The sequence below is a fragment of the Anneissia japonica genome, unplaced genomic scaffold, assembly GCF_011630105.1.
Source record: "Anneissia japonica isolate Jap-2015-1 unplaced genomic scaffold, ASM1163010v1 scaffold288206_len369265_cov204, whole genome shotgun sequence".
Taxonomy (NCBI): Eukaryota; Metazoa; Echinodermata; class Crinoidea; order Comatulida; family Comatulidae; genus Anneissia; species Anneissia japonica.
This window is the reverse complement of record NW_022696227.1, coordinates 133182-157214: the sequence shown is the minus strand read 5'-3', so window position 1 is coordinate 157214 and position 24033 is coordinate 133182. Positions and strand designations below refer to the sequence as shown.

The window sequence follows — 24033 nt, the reverse complement described above, 5'->3', positions numbered from 1 at the left end:
TTAGTTTCGTGCTACACATACATGGTGCAGCACTCTTCAGATAAAATAGTCTAATGACTAAGATTATCACAGATTGATTAATTGTAAGACTGAGCATGTGCAGAGTAAATTCGGTAGTTGAAAGGCAGTGGTAGACTGTGATCATTAAGTAATTAACGAAGGATTAAATGACAATGAATGATAAACTCTATAATTGTCGTAAATTGCACTAGAGTTTGGTTGGGTGATAGGCCTATGATACAAAGTTTTTAAAGAGATTGTTAGCATGTCTACAAGCTGTGATAAGTTCGTTTCTCCTGTTTAAGGTAACCATGGGGGACTTGCATATTATAAAGTACTTTTCCCATAAGCACAAGTTGCATCTTTTAGATGATGGGTTGAATGCCTTGGCTTGCTTGAGAATTTTCCATTTAATAGTGTAGTCTATGTTATTGTCTTTTAATTCCCATATATATTTGCTTAACTCAGTGTTGCATTTCTTTGTTGGGTTTCTGAATGAAGCAGTGCGGTTGTTGTACCTGGTTTAAACGCGTGGCTTGGTAGACAACACTTTTATTTAGGCAACGGCCAGACATGGGGCAATCATTAGGTATTCTGCAGTTGCAACTTTTGGTCTTAGGCTGCTCGGTTTTCAGTGATAAGGTTGTTTGTGTTCCACGTGTGTTCCGACAGAATATAGAAAAAATGAAACAACTTCAATAGACTTTAAGAACACCGATTTATTAGAAATTTCTGCCACTCCTATGGCCTTCATCAGCGGGTACTTCCTACACCATATTGAAAATACATAAATTACCTAAACTTATAACTAACAAAATTAATTCCACACCTAACCTACAAGACACGATTGATACCACCAAATTGAGCCCAGCCAACATTTTCACACTTGCCAAAGACCTCCATATCACCACGCCAGGAACACCTATCATTTCGGGTATTAATTCTCTTACCGAACACCATTCGGGTTTTATCGACAGCATCCTCAACCCACTAGAAGTAAATTGTGTAAACTTTCGGAAGCGTGTTCAGACATATCATGCGAATATAGGCAAGGGAAAGCACTAAAAATAATCTACAAATGAACAAAGATTTTTCTTTAAATTAGTCAGCGTGTGAATCCGAAGTTTTTGTTGTGGGTTCAACAAATAATTAAAATCGTTGTACAGAATAAAAGATCTGAAATTGATCAACACTTTTTCATTCCTAAAATTCTGGGAGCTATCAGGGGACTTACTCTGAAACAACAACTCCCCTTGACATACATAGTATAGCTCCTGTTGTGGCTCCAGAAACGGTGGGGGGGGGGGGGGGGGGGGTGCGACATGTCAGACAGTGGGGTACGAACCAAGAAGCCGACGAGAGCCTCTGCCTTCAACAATTTGCTTAATAAATATTTTTAGATATGTACTACGTTTATGGAAGAGAAAAAGGAAAACCCATTGATCATGATGAACATACTGTAGTTTTTATCATTAAATAAAAGTTTCTGAATATCATTAGTCCTTTTCAAAAATTTACGGGTTTCAGAGGCTTATATCGACTTTACAGGGGCCTAGATAGTCTACTAATATGTAATGTAGAAAATACATATAGTTTTTTTTCTCCCCGACGAATTTTCTGGGGGTGGGGAGAAACTGGGAGGGGGAAATCTGACCCCTCGTCAGGTACCTCGGCCCCCCTCCCCTTGTCGGGCAAATCCTGGCGCCACCCTTGGACCAAAGTTGTGAATTCCACACTAGCCGCGACCCGTCTAATTATTTGATAATAGGCCTAAATTGCACTGCGATTTTTCTAAGATCCCGAAATTGACGACATTGGTGTAACTACTATGTACATCGACTTTTTGCTTCTCAATGGCGGATTCAGATATAGAGGTTTTATCCACCTCAGTCCCACCATGGTTGGGGCTAAGGTAAGATTTTTTTTATTAATTCGGTTTTTATTATCAAAACTCATAGCAGTAAAATATAACTGAATTGCGAGTAGATTTACAAAATGTACAAAATACAAGATTAGTAAAAGATAAAAAAAATCATTAAAACGCAAAGCGAGAAAATCAAAACACGGTGAAAATGGACTGACACTGGAGGGAAAAAAATCAGCAACAATCAGAATCACGACAAAACGTACATTCGGAAAAGGACAAACAAAAAGACATTAGCATAGTATTCACAACAAAAACAATTAGCATTATGATAAAAAGAAAAACATAAATGAAAAAACAATACACACAAAAAAAAAAAACCACAAAAAGAAAAAAAAACATCAAGAAAAAAAAAAACATAAAGAAAAAACATTTAAAAAAACCCCATAAAAACATAAAGAAAAGGACAACACACCAAAATCAATTTTATGATTATGACACTAGCTGGCCGTGTCACTCTCAGACCATGAAATCTGAATACAATTTTCTTTTTGGAAAAATTAGGAAAGGGGTTTGGGGAGGGCGAGCCGGCTGGCCCTTTCCCTTTGAATCCACCATTGACTGTCGTCCCTTTTCGCCACAGTGGAAAAATGAGATATATAATTTCTAAGAAGTGAAAAAAATGTGCTTTGTTTGGCCATGGCCAAAGCCTTACTGACCCAAAATCTCGAAATTATATATAGGATCGGTGTTTTTGCAGAATTATTTTCTTTAATTAATATATTTTATGAACTGAAACCCTCATTTTAGCCCTATGGTTACCATTATATCAACAAACCAAAATGCACGGGGAAGGCGGCTATTTAGCTGTATTGGGGCCTATTGTTTGCATAGGTACATTTGAAATTGATTGGGAAAATGCTATTCTTAGGTCACATGACTGACACCGTTTGTGTTTTAAGTTTGTTTAGAAACAGTCACTTGGAATGTTTAGATTTACACAAATAAAAAATCTTTGTTCATCAAAAACTGTTTCAAGTCGTCAGATCTGTTAAAGACTTTATATCAGCCGTGTAAAATTAGCACTTATGAATTGACAATGCAAACATTTTGGAGACCCATTTTTGGGTTGCGTCACTTCAGTTTGGGAAGCGTGGCCCTAGACCACCAGAAATCAAACTTTAGGACTTGGCGGCAGGAAAAATTTCAGGAGGATTGGACCCCCTGTCGTCCGACGCACTACTAGACCGTCGGTTCAAAAACTTTAAAAAATAATAATTTGCCTATCCAAAGAACGTTATTTTGACTGCCAATTCTTAATATTGTGGTCACGACTAAAAAAAGCACATTTGGCCATAAAAACTCTCCCCGTAAACCCTTCAAGGGAGTGTTTATACCGGGACCGCTTCGTCGACCCCTTGGTTCGGACCCCTGCGTCGGATGTCGGACTCCGTGTCAGCAAATTTCTAGCGCCAGAGCTGTGCCGTCCCTGGACTGTGCCGTCCCTGCATTTGGAATAGGCGAGCGAAGCGAGCCTTTGGCTGGGCGGGGGAGGAGCAGCCGCCTAGGGGCGACCGGTGGGGGTCCAGGGGGCATCGTTCCATGGAAGCTAAGGATAGGCTTATTTGACGAATTTTGGTGAATTTTTATTAGTTATTTGATAGGCTTCAAGCTACCGTAATATGACTTCATGTAGGCCTATGTTTTTTAATGTCGAAATTAACTTCCAAAACATTTTAATACATAATGCACTGACATTTTTAAAAATGACACAGTTCTGCTGACTTAAGTTAATAATATAATTCGGACGTAGTTGGATAACTTATAATAACACGGCACGCATGTTATTATTATTATTATTATTATTATTATTATTATTATTATTATTATTGTTTTTGTTATTATTGTAATGAAAAGTTAACACAAACAATACATCAAATAGGCCAATGAAGGCAATATGGTTGCTAAACGAACAACATGTAAAAATATTTTTCATTTTTTTTTTATTCCCCGACGGAATGTACTCGTCTTCCCCGACGGGGAAGAGGGCTGGGCTTCTCTGACGAAGGGGGGGGGGGCTATAGCCTTCCCCCACCCCTGGCGCCACCACTGATTCACATATGCATCCTCATGGGCATTTAGAACCCCATATAAGGAAAATGTAGGTTTACGTATTGTCTGCAATGTTGATTTAAAAAAATATTTGTTAATTTGAATTGTCAACCTGACCCAACCCACTCATAACTTTCTCTGGGGCCACGACTGACTACGGTGTACCAGAAGACAATGTCCTATATTTACAGTATCCTTTCCCTCCGTGCTTTAACATCCACATGGAGATCGTATTGCACACAGGACCAATGGCTCAACCTCCCGGTGGCGATTTTTTTCCCCGTACGAAACATTTGTATGAAACTTCACTCGGGCCATCTCGGATTGACTCGAGTGAGTACGATACGAGGAACAAGAGCAGACACTTCGCAAAGTCGTGACGCTCGAGTTTAACTGTTATTGCTCTTTCTATGTTTACCTACGTTAGGCCTATGAAATTTCACGGACTTATGTGATGTACGTCACTGTGTAACTAACTGTGACCTTCTTGGATGTTATTAAATGTTAGTATATTATCTACAACAACAACAGCTAGTACCTCCTGTTATAAAGTGTAGATAGGTACAGTTATACCAAAGGCTAGACAGAAAGAGGATAAACTATAGGCCTAACTACAGGCTGAGGTCTTACCTAGGCCCCTCCTTAAACTAGGCCTAGGTTCATAGGCTGACACAACATTCACGCTTCACATACTGACATGGACTGAAATTTTGAGGGAGGGGGGGGGGCTATAGCCTTCCCCCACCCCTGGCGCCACCACTGATTCACATATGCATCCTCATGGGCATTTAGAACCCCATATAAGGAAAATGTAGGTTTACGTATTGTCTGCAATGTTGATTTAAAAAAATATTTGTTAATTTGAATTGTCAACCTGACCCAACCCACTCATAACTTTCTCTGGGGCCACGACTGACTACGGTGTACCAGAAGACAATGTCCTATATTTACAGTATCCTTTCCCTCCGTGCTTTAACATCCATATGGAGATCATATTGCAAACAGGACCAATGGCTCAACCTCCCGTTGCACTTATTCCCATGGATATGCGGGTGTAACAAATGGAATGAATGGATCTCGACGGTTGAGGGAACACAGGTTACCACCCACACCTCCACCCACTGAGGCCATACCAAACGTCTAGATATGACCAGTCATGCATTTTTCGTTCTGTATCTTGAGGTCATGGTTCAAAGTTTTAGTTTATTTACACCGTGCTCAATCACGCGTACAATCCGTGATATTTAATAATAGCAAGCTGTAAACGGAAGTTGGTGAAGCAAACATAATATTAATTTATAGATAGGTACCGACCTGATCAGTCGGTCACTGAGTATATCCTGAAAGTGCTTAGTAAGCCTACGTGTAAGGAGGTGCTACACGGTGATTAAAAGTATTCTAGAAGGTGCAAGCCTACACGTTTGTTAGTTAAGAGTTTGCAAGTTGCCCGGTTGTTTGAGCCTGCAACATGTATATCCAGACAAGAGCACTCAGGTTAATGTCCTCAAGATGGAAGAGAGTGATGACTCAGCACATTTTAAATGGCAGACTTTCTCAGGACGTACGGTCTGGTTTCCTAGAAATGGTTGGAAAAACGCCTCTGATTCGGCTACCAAAAGTAAGTCAAGAAACTGGTTGTGAAATCTTGGTGAAAGCTGAGTTTTCAAATGGAGGTGGCTCAGTAAAAGACAGAGCAGCTCTTTACCTCGTCAAGAAAGCCATGGAAGAAGGACTTCTAAAAGAAGGAGGAATGGTTGTTGAAGGAACTGCAGGCAACACTGGTATAGGCTTAGCTCATGTCTGTAATGCTGTAGGACTCAAATGTGTTATTTTTATGCCTGATACTCAATCACAAGAGAAAATTGATTTACTGCGGACTCTTGGGGCAACAGTATATCCAGTTCCGGCTGTCCCATTCTCAGATCCCAATAATTACAATCATCAAGCAAAACGCTTTGCTGAAAGCCAAGAGAATGCCTATTGGACAAATCAGTTTGACAATACATTCAACAGGCTGGCCCATATTGAAACAACTGGTCCAGAAATTTGGGCCCAAACTGGAGGAAAACTGGATGCAATAGTTTTTGGTACTGGAACCGGTGGAACATTGGCCGGAGTTGGGATGTACATGAAGCAAAAGAGATCAGATATACAGGTTGTACTTGCAGATCCCGAAGGAAGTGTTCTATATAATTATATCAAACATGGGAAGCTTGAACGAAAAGGCTCCGGATCAATCACAGAAGGGATTGGACAAGGCAGAATAACAGATAATTTAAATGGCGCACCAATTGATGATGCAGTACATGTGACCGATAAAGAAGCTGTAGAGATGACATTCCGCCTCTTGCACGAACATGGTTTTTTCGTAGGAGCTTCTTCAGGGTTAAATGTAGCAGGGGCAGTACAAGTCGCTAAAAACCTTGGTCCAAATCATACTATAGTTACTTGTCTGTGTGACACTGGTCAAAGGTATTATGGACGTTTATTCCGTAAAGAATGGCTGAAAAGCAAAGGCCTTTTAGACTCTGTACCAGAACCATATCAGGAATATCTACATTAGGTGAAAACCAGTCTTGCAACTGTACCTCACAGGCCCATAACCAGGTTCATGGGAAGGTGCCACACAAGAAGTTGGAATGATCAACCAAATGAAACATGCATTGTCATTCCAAATGTATTAAATAAATTTTTGTACATTTTTTTCCTTTGTGTTATGTTATTGATTCAATAAAAGTATAGTTAAAACTCTTTATTCAACAAGTGTCTCAAAGTCAACTGATAGGAGGATGATGAGAAAGTGAACATGATTGGTCATGGTCACTGTACTGATGGTCTGATATTCTATTTATAGATGGCTCCTTAAGGCGAGACATTTTTTAAACCTTGTTTAGCAAACCCGTCACTCGCCAATAATGATGATTTCAAATAAAAATAAAATTTTTATTTTTGGCCAATTAGCGCACCCGCCGCCATGAAAAAAATAAAAAGTTTTTATTTTTATTATGCCCACCGCTGCCTTTAAATCTCCAAAAATAAGATATGTATATTTCTTGCTAGTTATATACAGTAAATTTAAAGCATTTAACAATCCCATTACTACCCTGTTTACATTCAACAATAAAATTTTATTTTTATTTTCTCCTTCGTCTGCATATTTTTGGCAAAACCATTTGCTAAATAAGAAAACAGAATTTTATTATTTTTATTCCGTCCTCTGACGATCTTTAAAAAATGTCTCGCCTAAGGTGTGGTAATACGTGCTAGTTTAATAATGTATTTTAACATGCAGTACAGTATAAATAATATATTTGAACTACAAACCTTGTGAATAAATTATTAAATTTCTGATGAATGATTCATTTATTTGTTGCATAGATCCTTAAATTGGCTTTAATAAATTAGTATATTTGTGAATTTGTGGCTCATATGACATTTTTGTCTCTAAAAATATTTGATATTTTAATAAGCTATTCAATGTTTTTGAGTCTGATGGTTTTACAGATTTTATTATAAGAGATGTATATTACAGTAGTTCATTATTACATTTAAAAAAAATTATACAGTAGTAGCATGATGACCTTGTATTTATGTACACTACAGTATATTTGTCCATTAGCCTAGTCCTTTTCTGAATTTGATATCTTCATTTATGAATTATGTAATTAAGTAAAATATTTTGAAAATAAAAGCGACTCCCTACTACTTACATATTTTTCCATGATCATAGCATCAGCAGTACATAATATATTTCTTTTTTTGCAAATTTTGGCCAAGTCTTCCTTTGTGTGAATCGTCCTAGGTCTTGTCACCAGGGTCCAATGACAAGCTCCATATTATTTTATTTTGACAGGAGTTGGCAACAGATCTCATTTTGAAGTGGGAATCACAAAATGCTGTATTATTTTGCTTTTGACAATTACTATACATAATTGCATATAGTGTTGGCTGTATGAAATATATTATAATATTTTAGAAATCTGATTAAACTTGATGAAATAGATAAGAAAATGGCAACAGTTACACTGTGTTTCAATTTTTATTATGATTCCTAAATCACAACTTATAACTGACCATCAAATTCTCAAAAATCCTTCCAGGGCAACTAGTATTTACAAACCTTTTGTACAATGACACTACATGTGCTATCTTACAATTAAATATACTCTGTATTCACAAAGATTTTATAATACAGTAATATAAGAGAAAAAAATACAGTGCTGTATTCAAATACAGTACTTTCATCTGGTTTGTTGCGAGTGAAAACTGCAAAGAATTAGTGAATAGTAACAATTTGATTTGATACATATGTTGAGAAGATGGACCAAGAATTGTCAGCATAGAATACAATAGAACCCTATTAGGGACACCTTCAGGACCAAAAAAGTGTATCCTTAATAGGGTGTCCCATGAATAGTGGTTGGCTGTTGTGTTAAAAGATATAATTTCTTTCTTTTGTGGTGAAGTAAGTGTCCCCCTTAATAGGGATGTGCCAAAGAAAGGGTTCTACTGTATATAACTGTGTTGTTTCCTTCCCTGGCCCCCTTTATTTGAATTCCTAGATCAGCCACTGGCCTTCTCGCCTATTCCACATCCATTTCCAAATAAATATTATTATTATCATAGAGTACATTTAGTTGATTTATAAATTCAGTGAGAATAAATCATTTTGAGCTTATGATCTTCATTCCTTTTTATACTTTTCAAGGTAAAATAATAGTTTTTTTTTGTATTTAAATTAAATAAAATATACGAAGTAAAATAAGGGATGGAAATAACAAGGAAGACATCCATGTCTGTGTTTTTGTAATATAAAAGTGTAAACTAATGATGCCCAAGGCCCAGGCTGTACCAGATTTTGTGGCAGTTCCAAAAAACTTGTTCTCACAAAGTAGATTTACATAATGCAATTTATTTGATATAACATGATAAGACAATTCCCAACTACACATTACTTGAGGGCAAGTTTAGGGTCAGTTAGTAACCCATTCATGTGACCTATTCTAGACTCTATCTTCTGCCCCAATTGGTTGTACCGCTTCTGTAGAAATCCTTCCAGTTCTTGTTCTCGTCTCTCCCTGGAAAACAAATAGCAATACATTTTAAAACATCAAAAGAGACCATTTGTCTCATAGGCATCATTAAGCGGACATGACTGAAACCAGATCTATTCTTAATTGAGGCCCATGGGTTTTATGATTGAGGTTACTAACCTAATGAGTAAGCAATTTAGATGCCATAACATGTAAGAAAACTTTTTTTGAGCATGTAGACAATTTCTATTTACAAAACTAACTGTACTTTGAAGAAAAGAAATAGATCTTTTAATGTTTACCTAGGAACTGGTCCTGTGCTTGAGACTGGATTATTGTGAGTTGGTAGCTTAGTACCATATGGAAACTCATCAGATTCCTTATCATCTGGCGTCAAAGGGCGGTCTATAAGTGAAAATTCCGCACTCACCATGTCAGGCGTGAGCATTATTGTATTTTCTACTTCAATTTCATCGTCATCTTCATCACTATGAGAAAAGTAACAAAATATAATAAAATAATACAAAATAATATATAAATGAATTAGTACATATAAATCAAATACTGTTTGAATAGTTATTTAAATATATTTTTAAATTATACATTTCGTCTGGTTCGTTCAGACACCTCTGTATCTGTGACCCCTCTAATTCAAGACCACATTTTCGAAGTACTAACAATCAATAAGATAAATGGAGACCAAGCCCTCAGATCAACCCAAATTTTTAGGTCTCAGAGGGGTCTCATATTGGAGGAAGAAATGTGTAATTAAATTTTTTATTATTTCAAAACTATGTACTTACATTTTTTCTGTGAGGATATTTTCTTGATCATCTTCTGGTAAACCATCAAGTAATGGAGGAACAGATAATGGAAGCAACTCAGTACTAAATGGATCCGTCCTAATGAGACAATGATTTAAAAAAAAATCAAAAAAATCATAATATACCTAATTAGAATATTAGATATTTTGATAAAATGGATCCCTACTATTGTAATTATGGTGAGAAAACACAAGAAAAATTAAGTGTCCTAAAAAATGGATTCAATATAAATACTGTATAAGATATATGGCAGGTAAAAAGAAAAAAAAAATGGGCACTATAAATTTACATATTTTAAAACTAAGATTATTTGAATATATTATAGAAACCTAGTACAATGGTATGGTACCATCACGTATCATTGGTCTAACTTTGTTTTCAAATTTGTCCCACAGCAACTGTTGTCATCTAACAGTGAGTAAACTGAATGCACAATATACCAGTTAAATTCAGGCCAGCAAACAGGATACCTTAAATGGCGGTTCCTAAAGTCTGTTTTCCAATTGCGCAATTTATTTGCACGAGTCGAAAGCATGAGCATGTGCCTCCATATTTCTATCGGAGTGTTCGCTTCAGCGAAATCGGTAGTTCTAACTGTTCCTACTTTTTGTGAACCGAAAAGAGTGCGCAACCAATCAGAGCTCAGGAACCGAACTGACACCTTCGATTCGCACAAATAAATTTGCCTAGTGGAAAACAGGTTTATGAGAGCACAGAGTCAAGGATGTGCCTAGATACCCTGGTGTTGTCTAGGGGAAGAGTTTTTGTGGTGGTCAGACAGAACAGTTCATTGAAGCTGAAGTATTCTAGCATATAATATGAATATCATCACTTTGATGTTTTTAAGCACAGAGAGGGAGAGTTTTGGTTTATCATTGGGGGCTGTCTTCAGTGAAACCATAGAAACTCCCCTGGTTCTGGGTCTGCTGTTTTCAAAATCATGAACATAAACAGAACTCACCACCTAGGTACCCAAACATTGGTTAGAGTTGGTGTGTTAGCCAGTGACACAAGCCCTTGCGATGGGAACTTCTTCCACTGCATGACATGCCTAATGACATCCTGGAAAGGAAATCATACAAATGAATCCATTAATATAATTTAATCTAATAATAGACCTTACACTGCAAAAAATTAATGCTTCCCGTAAGGCTTAAATGATTGCTGTAGTGGGGACGTTTGACCCACTCTGCCATAGTACAATGCCAGGTGAGGTACATGCCTGTCATTGAAATTGTTTCTCACATGATTGATGGGTGTTATGTAGGAACTGTATTATATGCACCATTTAATAGATGAAAAACATCAAAGAGCACAAGAGGGACATTGCTAGGTGCCTGTGGTTTCCAATGTGCTTCAAAGGGACGACACCAACAGCAGTAGGCTTTTTTTTCACCAGGCGAAATTTATTTCACGCAAATAGAAAGCTTCGGCTTTTTTTCACTTCGCAAAAAGTATAAAGAGTTTGAACTACTGATTTCGCTAAAGCAAAAAAGTCTGACAGAAATGTGAATGCATGTGCGCATGAAACCAACACTTTTGATACAAGAAAATAAATTCGCCTAGTGAAAAACAGCCTTTACAGTCATCTTAATTGGAATTTTTTTCATGCTAATATTCAACTAGATGCTACTAAATTATTATATAAGGTAATCAATTTAAATATCTGAAATTAGATTTTCAAGTTTTAAAGCTCATCACAAGCAAATATTATTTATATCAATGCATATATTATTCACAGACTATATAAAACTATTTACCAAAAAAAAAAAATTTATTTAAATTATTCCCAATTCCATAGAAACTACCAGTTAATAAATGCAAATATTCTATTTATCCCACCAATAAGAATACATTTTTTATCAACTCTTGTAGTTGATTGTCGCCACAAGAAATGACTGTTTGAATGCTGCCTTATAAATAGATTAGACTGATTATGTAGAGTCACTTCAAGTTTTTCACATACAGAAAATGTCAAAGTACATCTAGTTTTTAAGTACATTTTACAAACCATTTTAATCTAATTTCAACTAATAAGGAAGAGGGTAATGATTAATTGGTTGTAAATTATCTTATCATCTTACACATTACAGGGGTCTACAGTGATGTAGCCGTATGTATCATATCCTGACTGTAAGCATGGTGTATACTAGACTAGGTACAGGAGGGGTACACAGGTTTATGGTGGGTGCTTGTTAATGTTGCTTCTATTACTATAAATTATTCTTTGAAATTCAAAATTTGTTATCACCTCCGCCAAGGAGGTTATGTATATATTGCTGTCTGCCTGTCTGTCTGTCAGCAACATTACGCAAAAACTAATAAATGGATCATCATAAAATTTAGTGGAAGGGTAGATAATAATCAAAGACACCATTCAATTTTCGGAAGACAACATGAAATATTTACAAATGTACCTCTCTGTCCAGAAAAGTCTTTAACATGGTTCCATGCTTATTGCTCTTGTCGCCGTGTGTGTAACGTGGTAGAGGACACAGGTGGAAGTCTGGGTCAACTTCAGAATAAGGTAAAGGTGAAAGGAATGTCTGTAGTCCTGGACATGGATTCTAGACAAATGAAAAAGAAATACAATTATGAAAACATCATAATATTATGATTCTGTCACTTTTATAAAATTTGTTCTTATTTGGGGTGAAGCAAATTTTAGATGAACTAATGATCCCCCTTATGATAAGTGTAAAATAAGTGCAAAATGCAAAAAAAGTATATCTTTATAAAGTATTTAAAATAATAATTATTAAGCATAAATAATGGATATCTTTTTGTTCTCATATAATATAAAACAAATGTTGTGTAGCTGGACTTCACATGAAAAGATTATATCTAACAATACTTCAACATGTGATAAAAATCTGTTTCAGCTAAATTTTAACTACAGGTATATATCTTACAAATATATGCAATGGTGGGTATTCAGTGGGCTGGAAGAGAGCACTCGGTGGAGCTAATTTCAATTTCTTGCTTTGCCTTTCAGGCTCTGGTGAAGTAACTAGCCTTTCATCTTGCCCCTTGTCAGTTCGTTCCTGGGTCCATGCCGCCTGGGGTATCGGCATATTGATAACCTCATCCTGAAGAAACAAAAAATGTCAATTTTCAACATATTTGTTTAACATATTTCATTATTATAGACACCCCACCAACCAATCAAGTATGTGTGATACAATGGTATGGCTTATGGCATTCAATCGTAGTGATGCATGTTCAAGTTTGCTTGTGACTTTACTTAGGCTAGACATGAGGTGTGGACTAGCTCGTACCGTAACTTACTTTCCCCTAAGGGTCTCTTCATGTCTGAGCTACCCTGTAAACCGGTACTGGCTACTCTTGTCTGTCCACAACACAATGCTTATCTCTGTCAAGGAGGCTATTCCTGTCTGCTAGCATGATTATGCAAAAACAGGTCATGAGGAGAGGTGATGAAATTTTGTGGTGAAAAGGTCAAAGGTTAAATTCAGAGAAATATGAAACATTGCCCTTCGCCCTGCATAGAATAGTCTGTATTCAGGCACAGTGTGCACCAGGCACAGTGTGCACCAGGCACAGTGTGCACCCTATCGAGTGACTGCACTTTAGTTTTATGTGGAATGTATAATTTGTTGGTGTCTCTACATCATAAAATTCTGCGCTATGCAAAATTACATGCTAAGTAGAATGTTTTCAGAGGTCCTGGATTCAGCGGGTCACAATAGATAACTTTTAAAATAATAAATAAAAATGTATGAACATTGAAACATATGCCCTACCTCAGCACCTGTTCTCAGTGGTCTCGCTAGCTTTGGTGGAACATAGCCATAAGATGCTTGGTGAACACTATGCTTTTTATAGCCCATCAGTTTATAATGCTTTGGTACCTGAGGGACCAAAAACAGTTGGATGTTAGAAGGTTAGGAGTGACATTCAAAATTACAGAAACAACAATTCCGAGATGGCAGGAACAACCTTGGACAAATACCAGTATGCCACTCACATTAACATTTAATTTTAGTTTGTCCAATAACCAGTAGTCTTCAAGTTATCACAGTCACAGAACCCATTTCGTTTGTTTCTCTTTTCATGTACATTTATATCACAGTAATTGTAGTCTTTTAAGATTTTAATTTTTTCTTCACCTGAAAAGTTGCACCTCCCTTACTTGAGCTGCCGCCACCTTAGCAGTGCACGGTAATAAAGCCAAAGCTTATCCTAGATAGAAGCTACTTGAGCCTAGCATACCGATGCCACTTTTGTGGTGAAGACGCCATCTCAACATCAGGAGAGTGCGCTTTTTCCTTCCTGTTCATGCAAGTGGTTTGATTTTATTAACATTAATGCCATGTTTGGCCAAGTTCTCATTTCATTACCAGTACGGAAGGTTTGTTTATTTTTTATTTATATTTTGTTTGTTTTTTCAGCATGATTTGTGGTCTGAATGCTGTCAGCGCCTTCAGGCGATTGTTTTGTGGAAGGTGCTCAACAAATTTACTACCATTTACCATTACCATTACTTGCAATATTATCCTCCGCCCCCCCCCCCAACATAAAGGGTACTTTTCAATTACATAAAAGCAAACTTACAGTGAGGTCTGAGAAGGATACATTTTTCTTCACCACAACATCAGTTCTCCTAATGGGCACAATGCCCAATGCATCTGGTGCCATATCATCTTTATAATCTGGGGCTGTGTAGGTGGGGAATGCCCATGATTTAACATTCTCTGTATTGATGTCTAAAGGAACATGTTCCAAGATTTCTTCATCCATTTCTTCTCCGAATGTTACTGCAAGCAAAAAGATTTTATTATCAATCAATCAATCAAAAATATTTATAAAGCGCAACAAACATCCCAAATGAACAACTTAACTGAATAGACCAACTTCACTAACAGAGTTGGGAAAAACAAAACATCACCCAAGGTAAAAACAAAAAGACAACTTAAATTCTTTGGCCCAGACTATCAAATTCAAACAAAAACATGTGACAAGTCTAAATAATATGGTCATGATGACATCACATAATGTCCATATATAGGCACATCTATATACTATATATGGGCATACAAGATTTTTTTTGTCAAGAAACTTTGATAATCAGGATAGAGCTTTATGAAAACAAACAGCAGCAAACTAGCACTTAACTGTAGTTAATAAAAGAATGCAATAGCAACGTAAAAGGAACATGGTGAAGCTTCACTACCTGATGGTGGTTTGCCTGCCCTGCCAGCCTTGAAGTCTGCTATCAGCTGCCTAATCACAGGTAGCTTCTTATCCACTCGACTTCTTATAATATATTTTCTAGCTGCTTGTTGGAACCTGACAATTGCTTGATAGCGCAGTGTCCATAAGTCATTTGTGTAGGTATCAAATCGTGGAAATATTTAACAGATAAATTACATATAAATAAGTTTGATATATCACACTTTAACCACTAGACACTACATAATAATATGGAAAGCTTTTTGTTGAAATGTGATTTATTAAGTAGTTGATAGACTGATTGGCCACTACCTTCTCTAAGATCTTTAACTCGTAGTTTTCCAGCTTCTTGCAGCAGAACACTATTGACTGCATGCTGTGAGTCTATCTTCGTTGGGAACCGAATTCCGTTTTTCTCAATCTCCTTAGGTGCTTTGGTTTTGGTTGTTGTAGGCTGGGAATTGGAGGACTTTTTTATTTTTGCCAGCTTCTTTTTCCTCACCAATCCGATGGGAGAAATTGAGTGAGGGTCAAGTTGAGATGTTGCATCAAATGGCTCACTGGTTTTAAGATTCAATTCAGCCCTAATGAAGAAAGATATATGACATAATAATTGACATTGAAAATCCAACCCTAGGAGACAAGGTCAATCAAAACAAAAACTGATAGTGGGAAGGGGAGCTATATGAAGTAAACAGATAAGTTTTCAAAATTGGCAATGTTTTTAACAGAGATGGTCAGGTCACTCCAGAGCTGGCGAAAGCAGGGAAAGCAGACTTCAAATAGGGGAGCTGATGGGGGAGGGCACGTAGGTGGGGTTTGCGGCTTGATTATCAAGTCACGGGGTGCTAGGTCACAAAATAACATGATTTTTTTCTACTTGAGCATGATTTTTTGGCCTCAGATATTTTCAATGAGGGGAGAGTTGGGGAAAAGCTTCTTTTTTTTTTAGGGTGGGGTGGGGGGGAGGGTGGGGGGTGGGAGCAGTGCTGCAGTGCACCCTCTAGATATGCCACTGGTTATAGTTTTACATTGCCAGCATACATATGGCAGGAAAAATTATTATCATTAGTATTCCGGTAAGTTTGTAAATTCATTGCAGAAAAGTGGAAAATTGGAATATTAAATAACACCACATGACACTAGAGAGAACATTAAAGTTGGGCACACACTATGTTAGATGACGGTTGGTAGGCTGGCCGATAAATCCACCTCTGATTTGTGTGAGCACTTGATAAAGCTACACTGTCTGATGATTGTCAGTCACTTGGCATCCTGAGTGGATCGTCATTGAAAAAAATCAGTTGGACGTATCGCATTGCAATATTTTTGAATTATGAATAGTATTTGCATAATTGCAAGAATAAATTAATGATAATAATAATAATACTCACTGGGCTAATCCAGGAGTAGAATTACCAGAGACTGCACAAACTAACGGCTTAGAGTTGAACTGGGAGATCATAACCTGGAATTTCAAATGTGCCGTGCTAAAATCTGTTGGGGTGAAAGTTACAGATATCCTGGTCTCTCCTTTAGCAGGAACGATGCCTTTTAGTGGTTCCACTTGGAATGATGGATGTGGTTGTAAATAGGTGATTAAAAACTCAAAGTCAATTGGTGCATTGCATCGTAGAGGAAACACCTGCGTTTTACTGTTTTTAAAGGAAAAAAACAAAGTAATATTAAAAAGTAATAATTGTTATGTTTTTGAATGCAAGAACATAAACTGGATAGACAAATGTTTTTATGAATGCAAAAGATCAATAGACATTAAAATTTCTGTATAATTAATGACAATAGCAGTAGCGGCAGTTTGGCGCAGCGGTTGACATTTGGGCTTTCAATCGTAAGGTCGGAGGTTCGAGTCTCCACTGTACAGATTCGCTTGTGTCCTTGGGCAAGGCACTTTAACTACATTGCTTTAGTCCACCCAGCTGTATCAATGGGTACCAGCAAACCGCTGGAAGTGTCCCGTCCAGGGGGAGTACAACTCTCATCTGCTTCACACTACAGAAACTGGAGATAAGCTCCAGCCCTATGAGCCCCAGTGGCTCGGAAAGGATTTAGTTTTAGTTTTATGACAAAGCAATAATAATGTATTATAATGATAAAAACAGCAGCAACATCAATAGTAAAACTATTAACAAAAATACCTTGATGATGACAATGGCAATGAAATAAAAAATATTTTCAGATGATAACTCAATAAAATTGTACATTTTTTGCCTGATGTTTTCAAGAAAATGTTAACTAAGGCAACTTCTTCTAATAGAAGCAGATTATCTGTATCAATGCATCATGTATCAAGTAACCAAATACTGTATATATTTTGGTTGATAAAAATAAAAATACACGAAGACCTTACCTCTGAGATATTGGAGTTGGCGGAAACCTTACAATCTGTGGAAAGTCTGAAATATTCATAACAGGATAAGCATGTATAGGTACCAATAGGTTGTTGTCCCCTTTACAATGGATCCTGATGCAGTCATAGAAGTAACGCCACTCATCTGGTCTGAACTCCACCGTACAATCCATTGTAAGCCCCGGGACAAGTCGGTCGCCTTTCGTGTACCAAACTTTGAAGTATTGTGTGGTTGGTGGAATGATGTGCATCTTGACAACTTCTGTTGATACATTCGCAATAGTCTAAGGGTGAAATTAATATTTCAATCGCAGGTTACTAGGTTCAAATCAAGTGAATATTTTTTTCTTTAAACTAAAAACAAGCTTCATAGTATGTCCTAATAGCTCATAAAACATCACTACCATACTGTCAATAGAGCTCAGATATTTTATATTAAGTGACAAAATAAATGAAATGAAAGACATTTAAAATGAAAAAAAAAAAATCTCACAATTTTTGAAGTGTATCATTTTATGTTTCTGTGCATTGACCCACACTGAGATCTGAAATTACCAACACATATTTTCACCCTACCCCCTGGAATCTCTGCTACTGTTTATTAATATATATCAAACAAAAATATAAGAAATAAAAAATAGCACAGATACAAACATAATGTGATACAAAATTATAAAAGTATTAAGGGACATTCATGAAAACAATCATAGAAGAAATAAAATAAATATAGAAGACTTAGGTCTAGTAAGTACAAATTTGAAACCGATAATTACCAATTTCATTTTGTGAAGTTTTCCTGGTTCAAACCCAGCATAATGAATGGATGCTGGACGAGCTTGGATCACCTCGTTTTGAGCTACATTATGAAATATTTCTGAAAAATATATTTAAAAAATAATTAGATTCATTTTAACAAGAGCAACCGCTCACAGGTCGGCGCGTTCCTCCATGCCTAAGATAGAAATTCTTAAATAATAAGGATATGTTTATTTGTACAAAAAAAAATTATTATTTAGAATGTTCATTTGTAAAAAATTAAAATATCAAATTGAATACCAAGATGCGATTAGAACTCACAACCTTAAGTTCTTTAGAACACATCCTTAACCGACGTGCCATCCATGAGATGTGCACTATTAGTGTAATGGCAGTAATGTAAAGTCCTTGCTGAAACCCCTGTTTTGTTTTGTTGGTGTAGAGGGAACCCTGGAGTCCAACTTAAAAAAGGGCGACGTTTGTAGGAAATCACTTCTAGTATACGTAAACAAAATTTCCTGCACACCTGTTCAAAACTGGCGACGCTGGAGGCTTTTAAAGTTTTGTTAACAAAAACAAAAACAGCAGTGAGGCAGGAAATATTATAACTGTTGACTGCTACAGTATCTCTGAACATATTTGTGTTATATTAGGGTGTGAGCATCACTACAAGTATTTTCATATTTCTTGTCAATAAAATTGGAGACCCAAACACTCATTAATAGCTTGCATCATCTTTCATACCATTTTTGAGTTATTTTTTAACTAACAATTTGTCAATATTCTTCAGTGGACCAGAACAAAAACAATGCCTAAATCAGAATGGGCCTTCCAGATTGTCAATCATACTTAACTGACCAATCAGAACAGGACTAGGCATATACATGTTGACCTTAACAACAATATCCAAGGGGCGGGGCTTGGCGTAAAGTTCCATACTTACTTGTGTCCAATAAGTGATTAGGAACTGGCTTGGATTTGTATGGCACCACCAATGTGTCTGGTATTGTGTAGTCTGTAGAATGCAATGCATTCTGGGAACTGGTCAACAGATCCACCTGAGATAATGGCCTTGCCACAGCCATGTTGAACTGTCAAAGAAAATAAAACAGATTCTTGGATATGATGTGACTGCAAATCCATACAACTGCAAACAAAAATAACTTAATTGTAACATACAAAATTTATTCATAAAAACAATACATGGTTTTGCTAAAAAATTCTTTTATTTTAAATATTATATCAACTCATCATGTGTTCCAACTCTCCCAAATAGATCAGGGAGTCTCCCAAATTTCCATGCAATCTCCCAGTCCGAATTCAGTCAAATTCTCCCAAATTTTTTAGAAAAGAAGCCCAAAATACCAAAAAAGATAATAATAAGTGGTTTCTGGTAGCAATAACTTAAAGTATTTCTTTGTCAATTTTCCCTTTGTGCACTGACTAACGATGCTGGCGTCCAAAGGCTTCCGTAGTACAGGCCTGTTGCCAAGTTCTTCCAAGGGGGTTCTCTGGGTGTGCGGTCTAGGAGCAAAGCACCAGCGGGTCAGTGAAACCTCCGAAGCCAGAGGATTTTTGTGTTTTATGGGTCTAAATAATGCTATAAAGCAGTTGTGTTTGAAAAAAATCTGCAGCAAAAACATCCCGAGTCCGTGTGGCTCTGCAGGGCATTAGCTGGGTTTGAGGACTCTTGGAAAATTTAAGGGGGAAATTTTTGCCAGTAAAGTGGGGGTCTGCTAGAAAAGGGGGCTTGCCTGAGCCATAAAACCCCCCTGTACACATTTGAAAGATCAATTTTAGATTTTCAGTAAATGACAAAGGGCATTTAGGCTAGGCCTATAAAAAAAATAAATTAGGCCTTTCCTATATTCAGGGAGTTGTTATAGTGACTGGAGATCCAACGAAGTCAGGCTCCTTTGTACCAGTTACAGACCAGCCCCAAGGGAGATCGTTAAGCTAATTGATTCGCACATTAAATTCTCGTTAACATAATTACTTCAAGTTGTTCCGCTACCAATAAAATGACGCAATTCTGCCATAGATCGTCACACAGTAGACCACTCATTGAAGGTCATCCGAGTTTGCTTAGAATTTACAGCAAAGGAATGAAGCAAAGAAGCTCATTTTTCTATTAAAAGTTAACGGAAATAATGAAAACATTAGTGTGTTTTTTCTTTAAGTGTGGATGTAAAGTAGTTATCTAGGAATACTGACCTAGGCTGGTCCTAAAATATTATGGAGACGAGATGCAGCCAAACGTCTGATGACAGTGCAAATGTTCACAATTTCAAAGAAGCAGTCTTAAGCAAGCAGTCTTGTCATCTCTCTCACCTTACCAGGGAGCTGTCATGTTTTACCTTCTGAAATCTGTATTTTTTAACTTTAAAGAGTTGACTAGTCCTATTCTACAAATTCATAAACTTCTTAACGAAAAATGGCTGCCTTTCAGTTATGCTGCCATCGGGTCGCATGTATACTGTTAGTTTGTTTGTCATTACTGTACTCGTCTTACAAGAACTTTTCGGTGGTACTCGTTGCGGCACGACGAACACCAAAAAGAAGTAGAACTGTATACGATACTACAAGAATTATGACACAAATTCCAATTCAGAGAATTATACCATCAATAAAGAATAGTTGTTTATTATTTTGAATGCTCATTATCTTAGTATCTTCTTCATTTTCCAAAATGTTTAAAAGTGGTTTTGACATAAAATAATTTTACATTAAATGAAAGAATGAAACCCCTAAATCGTTATATTTTTTTTCCTTGAAACACTTTCGAAAAATTTTAAGGGACGCCTGACCACGCCCACTTAGTTCTCATCGGGGACCTCCCCCTCCGCCGACATTGTACCGTTCCACTCACTTCCCCTTCTCACCCCCAGATTTCATACGCTGGCGCCGCCCGTTATTAACACATTGCATATTCAAATCAGGTTAAATTATTAGATTTATCCACACATAACAGTGCATGAGGGGTGGGGTGTGGTGGTGGAAGGGGGTGAAATGTTTTGAGATAAACATCTTGAACATATGTCACCCCATTGGACAATTATTGTTTGGAAGTGGTAAAATGTAAAATAGAATCCATCGTTAAAATAATATCTAAGAAATAAGTAATTACGTGAAACTATCATATTTCATGTTTATTTTTTAATAGATATACTGATAATCATTATATCATATCATTTCTTATGTATTTTTCTGTTTATCAGTTATTCATTCCGTCAGTAATGCCATACTTTTGTCATATTATTTAGTTGGATTGCTTAATACACTGCACTAATATTCATCTGAAAATAATAAAGTAAAGCATTAAAACTAATTTTGTAAACATTTAATTAAAAGAGGAACACCAGGAAATATAAAAAAACATAACACACACACCCACTCCTTATCATTAAATCAGGATTAATCTAACTCCCTGATCGAACCATGAAACCTATACATGTAAAACATGGCCTATGCCACTAAACAGGAACTATCGCCAACAAAAACCATGTTCAATGACGTCACCGCCTGCCAAATCATCGAATTTATAATGAGGTTTTCTCTACGAACACGCATGGGCACAGTTTATCGTTGAGTACCAGGAGTACGAACACATGTTTACGCACCAATAACACCAGATTTCATCGATAGGAACCGTTAGGAATGTGTTTCAATCTTGCTTAAAAATCATCTAATATTATAGACATTATAAATGATAGCTATGTTTTCGTATGAGTACAGACAAACGAAAAATTATTGGATTTTTTTTGCTTTTTTCGGTGAAAGATAGGCCGCGAAATGCTGATCAACAGAGCATCCGAAGAACAATAGTTGAACTATGAACTTTAAACTGCGCATAGGGTTTTACTATTTGAGTAACATCGGACACTTGGTTTGTTGTTCATGTCCTCGCCTCCCACTGCGGTGCTGCGCTGTTGAAGCCGGTCTGTATGATAGTACATCGTTATCGCTCGTAAATGGCCTTCGTAATTGGCGGTTCGTTTGTTCTTAATAGGTTTATTGTGCCTTTAGGCTATGATCGCTGTTTAGAGGCCAGCGTTGGATCTCCAGTCACTATAACAACTCCCTGCTATATTCAATCAAAACTGAATTTACTTTTTAATGTGCATAAATTACAACTTTAATTATCAAACAAATCACTTTTGTAAAGTTCTAAATCAGCACAAAGTATAAAGAATGGCAATGAAAATAATAGAATATATAGGCCTAGGCCTGAATACACATTGCAAATGAATCTAGGACTAGGCCTAGGGGAGTATGGTCGTAGCGGCCACGAGAGAAACGGCCGCGCTCAAAATGTATGGAACGCCAGTAGCGCTATTCCGATTGATTGATTGATTAAAGATCCGTACATGACATAATTGAATTATGATATGATTAAATTGATATTTATTATATGTTATCAGTTCGGATTTTTATGTATAATGAACTTGTATTTTATATTTCTTTCAGGACACAAACGAATTTCAACATGGGATCTGTCAATACTAAATTTACAATGTAATAAAATGTGATGAATGTGAAAAACATAAGTCAAATGCAATGACAAACAGATGTTCATTCACTAAAGAACAAACTGAACACAAGTTAGTAAAATTCGAATAAATAACTAAAGAAAGAAGCCATTTAAAAAGTACCATCCATTTCTGTAAGAAAATAGGCATACTATAAATCAATTGATATAATAAATAAACTAACTAAATATTAAGTCTCGATTTATATACTAGGCTATATATAAATTAAGAAAGAAAATATACATTAATTTGATAATTGATTAAAGCAGTATTAATATTGAACTCTGATGCCCATTGTCCAACAAACATTTTGCATACAGTACTGCGCGCTTGGCGCTCCATACAAATTGCTGTGTATCGACTCGCGGCCGCTTTCCCTGGCGGCCGCTACGACCCTAATCCGTAGGCCTAGGTCTAGGACCTAGGGCCTAGAGTATGTTTCTTTCTTATGTCTACTTGGCAGTGCCGATAAAAAACAACAAGTTTTTTTCCCGCACTACGGCAATGCCGTTTACAGTAGAGCCTAGGCCTGGACTATGAAAGTTAGGCTAGGCCTAGGCCCTAGATAGCGGGAGGGCCTAGCCTAGGCCTTAGGCTATGCTAGGCCTTCAACCTAGCTTACTTTTAGTTAGTTAGGCCTAGTGTGGAGCAGAGCGAGGTGTGCTAAGGAAGCAACTGATTAACGTCTCTCAAAGTTTCTCGACTAGTAAACCAAACAATATAAGATATGTACACAGTTTAACAGAATCAAAATATATCAAATGTATTTACCTTGTGAAATAACACAGTTTGGTTTACTGTTTATCGTACTCTCGCTCTACCAAAATATTTACAGCGTAAGCGGCCATCTTGTTCGTAACTATGTGAACACCTGTTTACTACCTTAATGCTGCGGAGGTAATGTAGGCCTAACTACAGGGTATACTATGTAGTGTTATTTAAACATTAAGTTATAAAATAAGTAATTATTGGATCGATCCTTATCAAATTAAGAACGATCAATTTACGACATAAATTTTTAATCCAAAAAAGTGTTTATTTATTTTCAGTGTTTAGTGTAGTAATTTATTTGCTTATAATACGCCGCCTTTGCCGTTAGTAACTTTCTCCAGAGGGCGCAAAGCCAAAATCTTATTCCCACGGTACCGTGGGAACACAGTAAGTTCCCACCAATATTTTACAGATCTGCTTTGGAGATTTTTACTAGACGTCTCCTTCCAAATAAAGACAACTTTTGGGATTAGCCCTACAAACTTTTAAAACTTGCAGCTGCAATTTAGTTTTAGTGTAGTTTACTGCATTTTGGTATTAAAGCGCTGTCCACAATTACAATTGTTGATGTAACAAGTTTTGT

At 36.7% G+C, this 24033-nt stretch overlaps 2 protein-coding genes across 2 annotated transcripts; one reads left to right on the top strand and one right to left on the bottom strand.

The window, feature by feature from the left end:
* Positions 1–5184: 5184 nt before the first annotated feature.
* Positions 5185–6732, top strand: LOC117101754 (cysteine synthase 1-like). Its single transcript, XM_033241802.1, has one exon. It carries the CDS (start codon positions 5445–5447, stop codon positions 6537–6539), a length of 1095 nt encoding a protein of 364 aa, XP_033097693.1. The 5' UTR covers positions 5185–5444; the 3' UTR covers positions 6540–6732.
* A 1264-nt stretch (positions 6733–7996) lies between these two features.
* On the bottom strand, positions 7997–23700 carry LOC117101756 (cilia- and flagella-associated protein 221-like). Its single transcript, XM_033241810.1, has 15 exons — positions 23451–23700; positions 19094–19241; positions 18168–18268; positions 17395–17678; positions 16421–16681; positions 15339–15610; positions 15028–15207; positions 14409–14611; positions 13598–13705; positions 12746–12922; positions 12251–12400; positions 10795–10895; positions 9813–9911; positions 9312–9497; positions 7997–9054 (listed from the first exon to the last, which is right to left on the bottom strand). Exons 2-15 carry the CDS (start codon positions 19233–19235, stop codon positions 8928–8930), a joined length of 2391 nt encoding a protein of 796 aa, XP_033097701.1. The 5' UTR covers positions 19236–19241; positions 23451–23700; the 3' UTR covers positions 7997–8927.
* Between the last annotated feature and the right edge of the window lie 333 nt (positions 23701–24033).

Excerpts from the sequence above, each read along its gene's own strand:
- LOC117101756 (XM_033241810.1), bottom strand. The coding sequence starts at position 19,235 with ATGGCTGTGGCAAGGCCATTATCTCAGGTGGATCTGTTGACCAGTTCC. Across the intron at positions 14,612-15,027 it reads GGCAGGCAAACCACCATCAG|TAACATTCGGAGAAGAAATG; the intron begins GTAGTGAAGCTT and ends TTTTGCTTGCAG. Across the intron at positions 12,401-12,745 it reads ACCCACCATTGCATATATTT|AATCCATGTCCAGGACTACA; the intron begins GTAAGATATATA and ends TCATTTGTCTAG.
- LOC117101754 (XM_033241802.1), top strand. The coding sequence starts at position 5,445 with ATGTATATCCAGACAAGAGCACTCAGGTTAATGTCCTCAAGATGGAAG.